Genomic DNA, 16344 nt, shown 5'->3' on the forward strand with positions numbered 1-16344 from the left:
CGCACTGCTGAGGAGTCCCATAATAGGACGAAACGGCCGTTCAGTGCTCACAGGTTTTCCATGGTGGTCTATCTTCAATTGACTCATGATCTCAACTCTATAAAATTACTAAAATCTCCACCAAACTCCTGATAATATTTAGTTATGCTATATATATTTGCTACGCTAGACTCTCAAGATGCTCATAAAAACCGTTGTGATTTGTTCAGTAGTCCGATATCTGAACAATATCAAGTGTCTACGCATTCAGTCGCTTCATATTTCAAACAGACGTATTTTTTACACAGACTTACACAGCCACACTACATTATAAAATGAAAAACAACAATCATATATAAACAAACAAAAAGTGGCTTTCAGTAGGAGCTGGCAACAAATTAGAAATAGTAAGTAGTATAACAGTAGTTTGTAGGTTAACCGAGAGATTCTAATTGAAGATATACATATACATAGTAATTTAGTTACTCAATAGCTATAAAACAAGATTATAATATATGAAAATTCGGAAAATCGGTTCCAACTTCTACAATATTCGTTCCGTTATAAAAGATATCTCACCGAGAAATCTTTTTTTGTTCTTTACTGATTGAAAAGACGGCGTAGGTAATGATTCTATCAACCCTATTGAAATATCCACACTTCCATCATGCACATATCTTTCCACCATTTCAACTTGAGAATTATGTGCCTATTAAAATACTAAAGTCTTATATTATGGCAGTCTCTCACCTTTCAATCTTATCATTCAACAATTGATCTTCTTAGTACAGTGAAAACTTACAAAACAAACATTGAAGTCAATATCACTCTTCGTTCACTTAAATGATATTCCGTTATAAAAAAAAATGTTACTGTTTTAGTTCGATTACAATTTAATTCATCCAGGAAAACATATTATTCTATGAATTAACCACTATTTTCCCTAATTATTACATTTTAATAATATAATATCTATCGATATTTTTACTGCTTTCTAACTCACTACCTCAATCATTAGTAGGATTATTAAGGTGTATGGTAGCTGTATATTCTGTTAAACTTAATTCAATTTATCTTTATATATCAGTAACTTCAATTTACATTTGATTTCATTCTAGCTCATTGTTTTTTTCTAGTTGTACACTATTTTCCTGACGACTGAAGTTTATTAATACTTAATTACTTTCATGAATATTTCTTCTTTGTTTATTCATATACTTTTTTAACAATTGTCGATAGAACTTATCTTATGAACTTGTCCATACGTACCTATCCAATCCAGTGAATAACTGAAGCTTGTAAAATTAGATCAGTTTGTTAGTTATTTACTTGTTTTCATACATTTCACTGTATAATGTACGTTGGCTTATACTTTCGAATACACTCTATGATATCACAGTTTTTGTAGGAATAAGTATGTTTTATTTCACCTTTTTCTTGTTTTATTCGCTAAATCTGCTCGTTCTGTTTGTATGCATAGATTCTCAGGTTCGCCATAACGATCGTTGTAATCTCTTCGGCGGATCAATTAGTAACCAATCACAAGAACTTGTCGATGGAACTGCAAAATCAATCACAGGTGGTTATGTAACAGGTATATGAATATTTTTGACTGGATTGATATATTAGTTAAATATTTAATATAGTTATACGGATTTTTTACATATTCTGAATAAACACAGAAAAGTAGATAATTCTCACTTATCAAAAGCTTATAGTCAATAATAAATCTTCCAAATACTAACCTTGGCGACTTCTCACGATTTGAGTCATATGCCGTAAATTCGTTTAGACATTTCAGTTTGATATATCCCTTTTGTTGCGAACGCTATCGCATACATCACCTAATATTCACTTCCTTAGGTTTACTGCCAATTCTGTTCATTTTAGGTCCGTTTAAAACAGTATACCAAACCAATTACGTATTTTTTGTTGTTGATAACATTGTTTTCCCATGTCACTTTGAGGCAGTGAGATGCCCATGTCTCCTGAAAATTCGAAAGAATTATATCATTATTTCAACTACCTTCTCGTTCTTTTTTCGTAGATTCCCAAACTAATCACGATAATCATCGTATTTTGTTTGGAGGATCAATAAGTACTCAATCGCAAGCTTTCATGGATTTGGCTGGTGATAATGATGATCTAGGTAATTCGAGTTCATTTTTCTTATATATATTACTCTTCTACAGTTTCACCAAATTAATCCAATTAAGTCTTCATTCTTCCATAGACTTGATGACAAAATGAAACGGAACCTGTTAGAGATTTTATTGATATGAGGTTTCACTTTCCTGTTGGTTGTGACGATCATAATGATTGGTTTGCATCCATCCATCATACGATTTTTGAATTATGTTTCCATTTGTTGATACTATCATTTATAGGTTTACGAAAGCTTTCGGAAACTGATACTGTTCATCGATATTTATTTACCAAGTACAGAGTCATGTACTTGGCTTTAAGTCACACTCCAAGTGTTAGGGCTTATGATACTACTGCCCGGTTAGCCAAAACGTAGTAGATGAAGTGGGTTTCAAACTGCTATCTTGGTTGCTGAACATTCTAACCACTGATCCACCTCTCCGTAATGATCTATCTATCTGTGATTGTTCAATTTTTTTTGCCTCTAATCGTTTTTCGACATATTTAAGTGGATTCTATTTTTCAAAACAGTAAACGCGAAATAAAGGTTTTAATCTGTTAATAGACAACCTCTTTGTTATATTCTCTCTCATTATTTTACCTGCAACATAATTCTTATTTCTTTTCTGATTATTGAAAGTATTTAATTTAGGGTTTACTTTTGAAGTTAAGTATTATATCTTTGTGTCTATGTATTTCTCTTGATAGATTCCCAGATTCAACATGAAAAACATGGTAATCTATTCAGCGGATCAATATGTGTCCAGTCTCAAGAATCAATAAATGAAGTGAAAAACTCAATTATCAATAATAATCCAGGTATTTCGTCGCCTCTTTTAAACTAAAACGATGATAATGTTTTACTTCATCATATGATAATTTGACAAGTTTTCGTCCATATATTTGCAGTGTTATTTGCCCTTTCGGTTGTAGTTTTCAGATAGTTTAAGTATTTTATTTCGATGGGAATTAGTATAAAGTAACATTTAATCACAGGTTAATCGTATTACTATAAAATACCATCATTTATCCTGTCAAAAATAAATTTTATCTTTTAGTTTCTTAGTTCCATTAGATAATTTTGTCTGTGCTCTTTCTTGTCAATTTCTGTTGTATTTTTTTTAGTTCATTAATTCCTACTAACTGGAAAAATGAACTAAAACATGGAAACAGTTGGATGGGCAAATAGACTCGCAGGATCACTTAAGCAATAGGATATCATACATTACAATGCAGACAACCGTAGAAATAGTTCACCATAACTCAAGCTATTTATTTGTGATAAAAGTATACTGAATTGTAGTTTAAACGTTCCGTAGCAGTAATAAAGCTACTTTTATCTAATTTTCTTCGTTTATTTATAAATCTTCTTAAGCAGATTCTCATGAAAACCGTCGTAATCTATTTGGCGAGTCTACATGTGACCAGTCACAAGGCCATGTTGATGAAATTTTGAAGTCACCTGTAAATAATCATGATGATCCAGGTATTTTTTTGCATTCGGTTAATGTTTTACAACTCTTGTAAGTAAATGGTCTGTTAAACGGGTTAACAAACTTTTTAGGATAAAGTGAAATCCATTTTATATTCTCTATACTTTTCACATATTGATAACTTTTTTTAAAAGTAAGATATAGTTTTATAGCTTCGAGAGAAATATCTATAAACCATGACAATACAACATTCTCTACAAACCTTTTATATTTGAAATGTTCATTTGCTCACTAGTGACTAACTTTGAAATGTAATTCCAGAAGTTTTAGTTAAAAGGTTTGATTCACGAAATTCAACCATGTCGGGTGTAAGTCACTTACCCACCACAGGTAATGGAAGACGTTCGTACATTATCGCAAGTTAACTGAAGTTGAACATGTACATCACATCATCGGACCCCGGCTCAGTGGTCTCGAGACCTTAGGTCCTGGGTTTGATCCTCTCTAATAGTGTCGTAGATGTTTTACTGAGAGGAGGCCCATACTTGAACAAAACAGCTGTCCAGTGCCTACTAGTTTTCAGTGGTTTCCTAACTAAAACCAATTGATTATGTAAACGATGAAAGTATGCACAAAACTATTCATTATCATCCACTATGATCATGCAGAAGTTCGATTTATATGGCAACAAAATAAGCAATAATTTTCTTAGTAAAGTCCGACTACATAATGCATTTGAGAATCAATTTCATTGACCTTATGGTTGTGACAATAATGATGATTAAAAAAAACCCGAATACTTAGCGTAAACATGAATACTTTCATGACCAAAATAGTTGTAAGTCGGGTATTTCTGTAAGAATAATAAGGTTAACAAAACTGATAATAAGATCAAAATAAGCATAAAACATGCTTAGACTGAAGAGTTGTGTTGATTTACTTAAGTCAACGGTAACTAGTCAGTTTGAAGAATTTTCAAAAGGGTATGAGTAGAAAAGGGAGAATAATGATAAAATTAGTAGGCTGACGTTATATCAGCTGACTTTACAAAAATATCAGCAATAATTTTTAGTCCATTTAATGTTAAATCCCTCGACTCCATTTTCGTTTTAGTCGACACATGCTACTCCGAACCATTTACAGTATTAAAGTAACTAGTATTACATGTGTGACACAATGTCATAGTCAAAGAGCTTCATGTTGAGTTATTCTTGTCACAGATGAACTTTTAGAGAATCCCGATTTATCCATGCTTAGTGGCGATCATCGTAATGTTGCATAAAAAGGTGTATCAGAACTGAAACAGTAATAATACTTGCTCATTATCATAATGAATTGCAGAATTCATGATTGTTTATATTATCTTTTAGACTTTCAGGAATCTGAGCACCCTATTTCTGGGTTTACGACTCAAGTAAGTAATTTCTCTCAACCTGTTCTATTAACTTTCTGTCCTTAAATAGATTAACTGTTAGTATTCATTGAGATTCATCTTTAGAATTTATGATAACCAATGGGATTGGTTAGTGATGTTTATTTCATTCTTACTCATATATGCCATGTGGATAAAAATAAGAGTAGTTGCTTATGTTTTCAACCTCTGAGTCAAATAGATCTCGGCAAACATCCTTCATCTGTTAGTGTTATGAGCCCAATGGATACTTTGACATTTTTTAAAGATGACCTTTGGACCTACAAACTTTAAAATATCAGATGATTTGTCTTTATTAACGTTCCTTTTTAGTCGAAATTTTCATTTTGTTTGTATTAATTCTTCTCATGCTTGTAATCTGTCCGCTTAGTTTTATTTAAATTTAAATCGCTCTACCACTGTTTTATTCTCCATGCATAGAATTCATCTCGTCGACGAGTTTTAGTTTTTGATGATGAGGATGATGAAGAAGAAGGGAACAAAGAAAAAAAAGACAATAGCTTTATTGAACCATCTTCACTCATACGGAATAATCCTTTTAAATCCACATCAGGTTTGTTTCTGCATGTTTCCTAATGAATCTAATATGTGTCCTTTGCAGAATCTAATTTTACTAGTGACAATTTGTCAGAAGTATTCCACACAGATGACAATGTGGAATTGGAAGATAAGATCTCAACTGTTGATGAATCAGATGATCATACTATTGAAGCAGGAGATGATGAAGCAAATATTGATCCTGATGATATAACTGACGAAGATAATGGTAGTGATAATGAGTCCTCGGAAGGAGATGAAGAGGAAGAAAAAGATAATTCTCTTGAAGATGAAGATGATGAAGAGGAAATTCAACGTCTAACTATACAATCGAATGAAATTAAGAAAACTAAAAAGTAAGTGAATTGCTTTTCTTCTGTCTTGTCGGCAGTTTTTTTTCATACTAAAAGAATTCCGCTTGTGAGTTACCTGCGCACATACTTGACACTTCGCTTGACATTATAATTTCACAGCTTTAATAAAACAACTTGCTTAAAGCTTCTCATTCTGTTTTTCAGACTTATGTTATACATAAATATTTTAATATATTTTTAGATTTCGTATAAACGACTTTGTGGATGAAGAAGCCGAATTGTCTGGTGATGAAAATGAACGAGCTTATTTCATGGACGATGAAGATGAATTAGATCCCAATGATGATGATGCTAATGAAGAATTCGCTGACTTAATTGACGAAGATGATTCAGATATTCCATCCGCTGGTCGTTTAAGACGTCAAATTGAACGTGTACACCACCGCCTTCAAACTGATCAAGATCTTCGTGAATTACGTTATCTCAAGGTATATTTACGTAGATTATTATTTTTTTCCAACTTATCCGATTGTTATCGTGACAAATTTTATCATTGTTCTGTCAGTTAGTAAAGGTTGTGTTTTTCGTTCTACAACCATTTCTCTAATATTGCCATTGAAAGACGGTTACGCAATATTGTGAACTGATCGAAATCAGACATCTAAATCATTGAGTGCCACCTCAGATGTCTGAAGGTTAACAGCTCGCCACTAGACCTAAGGTCCTGGATTTTACCTCTAGAGTCGTGAGTCCGAACTGCTGAAGACCCACATCCTAGGACAAAACAGCTGTCTAGTATTTGTGCTTCCGAGTATTTTTTTAAACTAAGAACATTCCGTAAAGTAAACTATGGATTCATACAATCTTCGCAAACCTACTTCTTGCGCTAATATTTTCATTGTATTTACCCTGTTTTGAATCTCCGGTTTTTCTTCCACTGATCCATCACCAAAAGATCACATAATCGTCGTAACAATTTTTTATGGTTGCCAATGCTAATACTGCTTTAAATTTGAACTAACAGGATTGTCGATCTACTGTAACTGTTCATAGTACTTTACCAAAGTCTGTTCATCGTGTATTTTTTTAAAAGATTCGTGCACAATTCAATTTAACTAATACATTTGATAATAAATGCTCTCTAAGTGATCGACTCGTAATATTCCATGTAGTTTATAAGGATGATTATGGCGGCATTGCATTCTTTCATCTAGATGGTTTTGTTCTGAAACTCTCATTGTCTTTCTTGATAACATCATCAAGCGAGACTTAAAACACTGACCTCAGAGAACGCAATCCTATAGTAATGTTTAATATTATATGTAAATCTGATATGCGTACTAACATATATTCTTCTACACAGAAATTCACTTAGGAACTAAATATCAGACTCCTTTGCATAGTATAATTCAAAACTTATCAGACCGTAAAACGTCACGTCGATGAATACAGTCAGACTCTTGTTCTTCAACTCGTAGAAATAGTGCTGACTATCTCCATTTAAAGGGATGCACTAATGGATGAGTTGAAACGACATCCTTCACCTCTGTCTGGATGGTGTTACGATGCGTTTCGATCACCTTTATTATACGAAAAACCAAATGATCTACTTCTACCTGATAATTTAATTTGGCTAATTGTTCACGTATTCAATCCCCGTAAGTTTATTTCGTTATAGATAGGGTTGTTGTGTCACATTATAAGAATAGTTTATACTAAAGTACAAGTGTGTGTGGTAGTTACGTAATTTAGCCTTCATTTACAGTATATTTCACAGTGATATTGAGTCTTTAGAGAATATAATTAACGAATTTCTCCAACCTTTATAAGATTTCTGTACTAAACCGGTCGTTTAGTTATAAACAACCGAAAACTGTGTTTCTATACATATATACCAGTAAAGTTTTGCTAACCGCATTTTGTTCAAATTGTTATCCAGTAACCAGATATATTTTTATACCAACATGTCTCGGCGTATTTACTACAACTAGAAATACCCATATTTTTCCTGAGAATATCCTTATTAGAGTGATATTTGTCATATTTTGATGATTTCTATGGCGAGACTATAATTTTTGGACGAACCAATCAGGCAAAAGAAAACAGGTCTTGGATTTTGGCTCGAAATTCATTCATCTATTTAGCAAAATACTGTTTTGGAATTATAGCTGATATCAGTTCGTGATGAAAACTCTAAATCTTGTTCCTAACCCTGACCGTCAACTGTAAATCATAGTTCTAATTCCTCATACAGGTTTATAATCTTCATTTGGTCTTATTTATCAGGCGGACACTCTCAAGGTCGCTAAAAGGTCGTCCATAAATTACAGTCTCACCATTTCTACTGTTGAGACGTTATTTTTTTTTAATATTTTGACAGGAACTTTATTTTGAAGACGGTGATTTACATGCTGAAAATGGACGAGTTCGTCAGAGGCGTTTTCGTTGGCGCGGTTTAGGTAAACTTTTTACATGTGTAATTTTTTATGAATGCTTATTTTCCGTTTATGAAAGTGAACAAAAGTGAACACAAAATTCCACAGTTTTAAAACTGAACAATATAACATCCCAGTGGAGGTCAATCTAGGTTGCATGTATTCAAGGGATTTCCAGTTAGATCACTAGTTACGTGTTCAATATTTCTTCATTCAAATATACTTTAAGATAACCTACAGACAGTTGTTTTAACTATGAACAATTCTTAGCTATATCGACACCTGATGCTTTGTTATCAATTTCCTAGATGCACGATTCACTAGCTGAGTGAAGCCATATGAATCATCACATTTAAGTTCTATGTGTTGACTTATTAAATTTAGCATACTTTCATTCACAGAATCCGACCTAGAAAATTCAGTCAACCGTTAGCTTTACGTCGACTAATTTTTCTGGTTTATTTTACATCTCTATAATGTATGTTGACTATTTCTTCGCCTTTAAAAACAGTGACTTCTCATTGAAGTCAAAGTCATTTGAGATTTTATGTCATTCATTTTCCACACTAAATCCCCAATACTGTAGAAATATTATAAGGGAAAGTGCATTGTTTTTCACTGTACTAGTTCTTTATAATGTACACTCGAATTTCTCGAAAGCATAAACTCCCAAATGCTGAACTCGGTTTCTGAACACTTATTATTCAATTGAGATATTTGAAAAACGTATTAATCAGTAATTTTTTTCTTTTTAGATAACAATGATCCATTTACTGATCAAATAAACATAGATAATAGTGATGATAATTCAAGTGAAGATGAAAAACATGGTATACCTTGTGGTCCTATAGATAATTGGTTACGTCGTGGTCCAATGAAATCCTCGAACGGTGAAAATAATCAATCCACTGAAAATGGTGATTTAGATTCTGACACAATACATTCATCATCTAATAAACAAACAAATGATAAAGATCCTAGTGATTCAGCATTAGAATCTGATGAAGAAATAGAAAATTCAAAGGCAGTAACTGATAATTTATCAACTGGTGTAAGTTGATTCTCACTGCAAATATGAGTATTTATTTACAGTTGATTGATCACTGAGTAAATGACCAATGTCATTTATATCAAGTTCGTCTTAGTGATGTTTGAATTCTGTCGACCTAGTTGAAATTTAGCCACTAGTCTAAGTCACTCGACATCAGGTGCACTTTAGTGAAATGTAAAATGGTGTTTGAAAGCAGTTAATTTGAAACCCCTATGTCGCCTAGTTTTCATGCTATTCGGCACTTGTCAGCAAGGTGTGGTAGTAATTTTGAGGAAACTACTGTTTTCTAGCGGATTTGACCACTTGTCACACAGCTTAACAGTCATAGAAGTTACACTTGTACTATTCACTAATAATATAGCAAACTGAAGATTTTTTCTTATCATTTAGCAATCTTCAATGTGTATTCTGATCCCATAATCAAAACTGATGATGATATATACTATTCATTTCACATGTATCCAATAAAGTTATCTTTTTCCTTTATTTACTAAGTTTTCTATTTGTATAAGTGCACAGCCGTAGATTAGTCAGATTTTATACCACTTCAATTTGTTATTTGCTGTGAATTTTGTTTTCCAGCTGTGCAACTGTTGAAATATGCTTCTATATATTATCTTTTTAATAGGTTTTATCTTTAGGAAAAAAGGCTTTACTAAAATCTCAAACGAAGTTACAAACTCAAATAGTTGTATGTAATAAGTTACCAAGCAATCGTGGTAAGTTATTAATTTAGTGCTTGTTAGTAATATTTAGTGTTGGTATAATTTTTTCCCTAAAATCTATTATCATAGGCCAACATCTGATTTCTCTAGGCCATCAGTACTGAGTCAGAATTTTGATGAATGTATGAACATGATATTAAGACTTATCGACTAAACATCAACTGACTGTGGATATATGGTGGAAATCTGCTGAAATCCTCGTTTAAAAAAGGAGAACGATTATCTCTGTGTATATATGCGATAAATGGACATTGTTGCAGATTGAGAACTACTACCGGGAGTATGAATCCAAACTTATGTCTATGATAGCGTTGCTGATCCTTACCATTGTTGGATTGGTTGTGACCGTGCTATCATCAGCGTGCAGGAAGTTCTCTCGACTGCTTAAACTGATTGTTGTTTGATCAGTAACAACTTGTGTATCTTGGTATTCTTATCATGTCGGTATGAGCACGTATGCTTGATCACATGCGGTAGCCTATGCATATATCCTTCTCTTGAGGTTAAATATTAGTTGCTTTTAGATCGCTCGATGAATCATTCGCTTCCCATACTTATGTGTTTGTATCTTATGTATTGATTTAACTCTAAATCCGCCTCTATATTCGCTTGCTGGCGCGCATTAGCTTTTCTGTTCAAATTCTTTTGGTATACTTGCGGCTTTGCGATCTGCACTATTCAATAATAAACTAATGTCGGCACTTCGTGTTGCAAAAATTTTAGGATATTGAACGATGAAAAAACATAGTCCAGTTAGCCCCTAAATCCTGAGCCCATAACCACACGCTAAAATTTTCGTTTATGTCCACCCTTGTACGGTATTGTACACTCACCCCTCATGTATGATTATACTTTATCCGTAATAGTGCTATTTTTCGCTACTTATTGTTGACATCACTCACACACCACTTCGGTATTATTTTTGAAATTAGATGTTTTTTCATATTAATGTACAAGTCTCTTCACGAGGTCACTATATGGTCCTGTAATGTCGGCCACTATGTTAAGCCTACATAACTTATTCTAAATTCTGGACAAGCCAACTTATCCATTCTACTCAAGCTACATTTTAACCATGTTAGTTATTCACCTATCAACCCTGACTGTTTTAATATGAGCGTATGTGTGTGTACATCTTATCCTACTCATCACATGTCTGTAGCTTATTTTTGTGTGACTATAAATATCGATTGACGCTTGATTGAAAGGGAGTTGGCTCACATACTTTTTCCACCGCGCATCATTTCGTTTTGCTTCTTTCCTTTGATCGTCTGCCTGGATCAATGACTGTGCAAAATAAACGTATTCGAAATTATTTCTCGTATTTCACTTATTTTAATTCCGTTATTAACTAACATGAATGAAGTCGATAATTATATACCAGGATAGCCAGGATGTATAGTTTGACAACAATCATTTATACGATCTAATTGGAGACAAATTTCAGGCCACTGAAGTCTAGTACCATGTCACGTTTACATGAATTATTCTAGGTTTTGAACAGACTAATTGATTTAATCTTCTTGATTCATTATTCACACATTTTGATGTTGTCAGTTATTCGCTTATAATCTCGACTTTTACATAATGGCATATGTTTAGCATTCGTCTATCATAGTATTCCGAATTACTCACACAAACGTGTTATTATATTGTCCAGAAATTCACGCCATAAATGCATGTTCATTTTTTTACACATTTATTAATTTCCTCGTAATCTCGTAAAGCCTACCACTTTTTCGTGACCCATTGTTTAGCTCCAATCTGATCGTACTCTGATGCTGTCTATATCCAATCAGTTACATAAGTACACATGTATAAGACTTCAATTACAAATTTAGAAATCGGTATGAACCTAACAAATCAGGTTACAAGAACAATTTTAAATGTTTATAAATATCGGGTCATGTGTGCTTGTTTCATAAAGTCGTCACATCAGCTATCAAAGATCTGTAACATGTATCAGTCACGCCTGTTCTTACGTGTAACAATGTCTAGTGTTTGAATAGGATGGGAGAAAGTTAGAAGCGACCAAACGAAAGTTGCACCAATCAATGAAAATCTTTGCTGTTGGTCAAAGCTGTCTTTCAAGCTTCTAACTTTCTGGTTGAGATATGCGCTATGATCTACTGATTATGTTAAATTATTCTAATCTATTTGGCGATAGTATTCAAAATCAGTCAAAATAGCTCGTAATAATTATTTATCCTGTTCATTTTATTTCTTTTCAAACTGTATTCTCTGTTTTCGTTATCACTGACACTACTATTATTCAGACTCCTTTACCCTTCATCTCTTTAGTTCTCTCTTAGCATATTGGTGAGAAGTACGGCAACTTGAGCTAATGAACATGTGTCCCAAGTTTTAAGTTGTTTATTATTGACTAATGTCTCTTCCATGGATAACTATTTCAATTCATCGGACTTTTTGATAGCTCGTTATTCTGCTTCACTATAAAGCTTTTTAGTCTCGTTTTTTTATGTATCCTTAAGAATATTCGTATTCATCATAGCCTAATGTATGCATCACAATAGTATTACAGCTTATATGTTACTGTTTATTTCTCTGATTCATTGTTGAATTAATTGCTGAAGTATCCATATTTATTTTGTAATCTTCATTTAATTAATCTTTTGTAGTAAAATTTTTCATTGATAATCAGTCATACACATTGTAAAACCTGATACTTGTGGATTGCTTAAAGTTACTACACTACATAATCACTAAGAGAGACACCAGAGTAGTAGAATTAGTAGCGGTTTCAATGATAGCAGGAAAGGTTAGTCAAATGAAAATATATTTCAAGAAGAAAGTAAGAATTCTTGAAATTAAAAAAAATATTAAATAATCTAAAAATTTAAGGAAAAAAAATAGTGGTTGCATCTGAGCCATTGCAAGTGATTGACAGTCACTAACAAACGCTAGTTAATTTTATGTAGTTGAGATCATGAGTCAATTGAAGCTAGACCACCATGGAAAGCCTGGAAGCATTGGACGCCCGTTCCGTCCTATTGTGGGCTCGCGCCTCACACTGACGACCCCGCCTCGTAAGATTGGAATCTCGTGAGACGGGATAATGGATGCGCACTGTTGAGGAGTCCCACAATGGGACGAAACGGCCGTTCAATGCTTCCAGGCTTTCCATGGCGGTCTAGCTTCAATTGACTCATGATCTCAACTATATAAAATTACTAAAATCCACACGAACCCCCTTCTGAAAACGTTAGTTAATTCACAATCTAGCATATTATTATTATTATTATTATTATTATTGTTATGCAATAAAGCTTTGGTTATCGAAACGAATATTTTAAACTAATATTTCAATTTTTTCTGTTCCTCTGAAGGAAAGACTACCAAATCAGCGTCTACTCTTAGAAACCCATTGTTCTCTAATTATTTCTTGCAACCTAAATCTCATAACCTACCAATTAATGAAGGTGTTACTAATGATACAGATAGTAACAGTAAAGTTGACAGTGTTATCGTTTCTACTAATAATAATGATAAACCAATTGCTCCTGTGAAATTTAATAATGTTAATAATGCTGTTAATGATGTAAGGTTTCAAACGATCAGAGTAAGTTTACTAATATTTGTCATTTTTTTATATTCCTTATTTGTTATATTCTTCCTTGTCTAGTATATCTTGACTAATTAACACTTCACTTGACTGTAATATAAATCAGAGTGAGAATGAGTTAGCAATAAGATATATTCCAATAGACCGATAAAATAAAAATACAATAATATCATCAGAAGAGTTAATGTAGAAATTACATTCGAAACCCCTAGTATCTTATTGATTCGTTCACTGGTACAAATTAGTTAATAACGATCTATCCGAGTATTTATTTAAAAGAAAAACCAAGACTTTTTAGTAAGCTTTATTCTCAAAAGCCGGGTACTAACAAGCATATTTGTAGATTTTCACATTGATGAAGTCACGTGTGCTACGTAGTTGGCTAGATGAATAATTCACTTAGTCATAATAACCAGGTCACATTTACACCTCAACGTAACTCTGACATTAATACTAAACCCAAAGATTAGGTTTGACAGTTAGGTCTAAAGTGATTAGAGAATAAGTGACCTACATGCTGATTTTCTCCAATCACCTATGAAATTTTATCATGTTTATTTTGTGTTCATATTCTGTATATAAGCATGTTTTTTTTATTAAATGGAAAACTACTACTCTGGTTAGTAGTAGTGATCTAGTATTTGATTTCTAAACATTCAGAGCCCTAAGTCAATTATACGTTCTTATGAATAGCCAAAACTCAGACATATTATTTCACTGCGTCTTTATTCTTGTAACTGCCTACATATGCTTACTTAGTCCTACTTTCCAAACGAAATCTCATTCTTATTTTATAGCGTGGTTCTCTATTGAGTCGTTTTGCTGGGGGCCTCGTTCCTGGTTATAAATCTGAACCTACCCAAATTCATTCAAATGTTAATGATGGCTTCGATGCCGGTACATCAAAAAGTGAAAGCCGTCGCGACCAAACACATCTAGATTTACGGAGCAAGGTCGGTCTATCGTGCTTTAGTGTTGTGACGGCTCAAATTAAACCAGAAAAAACCGACTCATTTGATGACGGTGCATCTAACCAGAAGTCCTTAAAATCCTGTGATTTTCCCATTAAGGTTAGTTATATTTCATGCAAAGATGCACTTATATAATCATTGATTACAGCAATTTATTTCAGGTTTTGCTATATCTAGTCAACATTCACTTCGAAACTTCTAATTTAATTAGACTAGCTTTTCCTTTCTGCATAAGACTTATGAGACGTATACTTCTGTAAATATAATATTAGTATTTCAAGAACTAAACCTTCCTGATTTAGACATCTTTGCCTGATTACATTACTCGATCCTAGCTATCCTCTTCACATTTTTCGATCAATCAGTCTGCTACTTATGCAATTACCCTAACACCGGTTTGATTACGGAAAAATTAATGCCTAATCAGATTCAAGTGTATATTCAAGGAACGAGTTTCCATAGTTTAAGCAATAAATTCCCAGACACATATAAACAATGACCTGATCACTACTAGAATTTTAATTTAATTAGCAGTATCAGTAAAGGTATATCAATATCTAAAAGCACAAGCCTGCTGAATAGTTCGATTAGTCTTTCTTCATAAGTTACTTAATGTGATTTTCTTAAGAAAAGATTTTACGATGTCTTGGCATTGCAATAACTCATATTGGATAGTCTATATCATAAAGATACGCTTCACCGGAAACTTCAAAATCACGGATCCTATCAAATAATAACTGATTATACTCCATAGATTTTGCAATTGCGAAGGTGCATCCACTCTTTGTGTTCTCCCAAACTCTAATCTGAATTCATGTCCCTATCTTTCTTCTCTTTACAAATTTACTTCACTGGATTATACTTTCTGAATAACATCTTCAAACCCTAGTCCTTCGGATTACTGCTTATACTAACAACTGCATCTCTGTGCCAATGTGGCATGACAATTCAGACTGATATATATACGTACGAAGTTCTCCGTTGTGACTGACTGACCATAGATTTTGTTGCTTTTTTTCTGACTGGTAACAGTAAATCCTCAATATTTATTTTTTTTCAGCAAAAACGACCGGTTGATGTGATTAAACCTAATTCTGTTTTGTTAAGTCCTCCAAGTTTGAAACGCCACCGATCTACTAGTGTGTTTAATGCTCTTCTTTGAATAATCCGCAACTGTTTTGTTTAGTAAACTGTAAAAAAGATTTATTTGAAAAAGCCTTTCATGCTTAATATATTCCTTTGCTGTAATTAGTAAATTTATGTATTATAAGATTTATGTAAATCAGTGTTATCTTTCTGTATATTGAGAACATCAAAATATATCATGCTTTCATCATGTGTAACCCATCGTTAATATTAATTGGGTTTACAAAGTTAATAGTGCTGAGGTTGAGTTTTAAAATTTAGACTTAATCTGGGTTCTAAGACATAACAGCTTCTACAGTGTGGATGCATCATGTGTACGGAGTAGAGCTTGTTTTTTTTTAATTCAACTGATAGGTACCAATGTGAAAGTGTCTGAGTCACTTCGATTGAACATTCTTAATGCGCTGATCATTTTCCAAGAACATCTTTATGATTATGTTCGAAGTTATCATTACTTTGAGGAAGATCGAATTCGAGATACTCTCGGGGGGTTTTCGAACAGTAGATGCGAAGAGATATTGTCTGGACCCAGTTATTGATGAGTAACCTCAAACAATTGCGTAGTCATATTTATCGGTTTTTCTGTGAGCTAT

The 16344-nt window shown here is 33.0% G+C and overlaps 1 protein-coding gene across 1 annotated transcript in view; it reads left to right on the forward strand.

Annotated features, from left to right (window-relative positions):
• Smp_128210 (claspin-like protein) overlaps positions 1–15767 on the forward strand; it is a gene marked incomplete at both ends in the record, with an annotated part of 41100 nt that extends 25333 nt beyond the window's left edge. The window contains 13 exons of the mRNA XM_018796240.1: positions 1460–1572; positions 2026–2127; positions 2832–2942; positions 3499–3609; positions 4927–4970; positions 5409–5541; positions 6110–6327; positions 8220–8298; positions 9030–9325; positions 9954–10044; positions 13404–13631; positions 14432–14704; positions 15666–15767. Of these exons, the coding sequence (XP_018650473.1) occupies positions 1460–1572; positions 2026–2127; positions 2832–2942; positions 3499–3609; positions 4927–4970; positions 5409–5541; positions 6110–6327; positions 8220–8298; positions 9030–9325; positions 9954–10044; positions 13404–13631; positions 14432–14704; positions 15666–15767 (1901 nt within the window). The remainder of the gene's footprint in view (positions 1–1459; positions 1573–2025; positions 2128–2831; positions 2943–3498; positions 3610–4926; positions 4971–5408; positions 5542–6109; positions 6328–8219; positions 8299–9029; positions 9326–9953; positions 10045–13403; positions 13632–14431; positions 14705–15665) is intronic.
• Between the last annotated feature and the right edge of the window lie 577 nt (positions 15768–16344).

This window comes from Schistosoma mansoni, chromosome 2 (assembly GCF_000237925.1).
Source record: "Schistosoma mansoni strain Puerto Rico chromosome 2, complete genome".
NCBI classification, from domain to species: domain Eukaryota; kingdom Metazoa; phylum Platyhelminthes; class Trematoda; order Strigeidida; family Schistosomatidae; genus Schistosoma; species Schistosoma mansoni.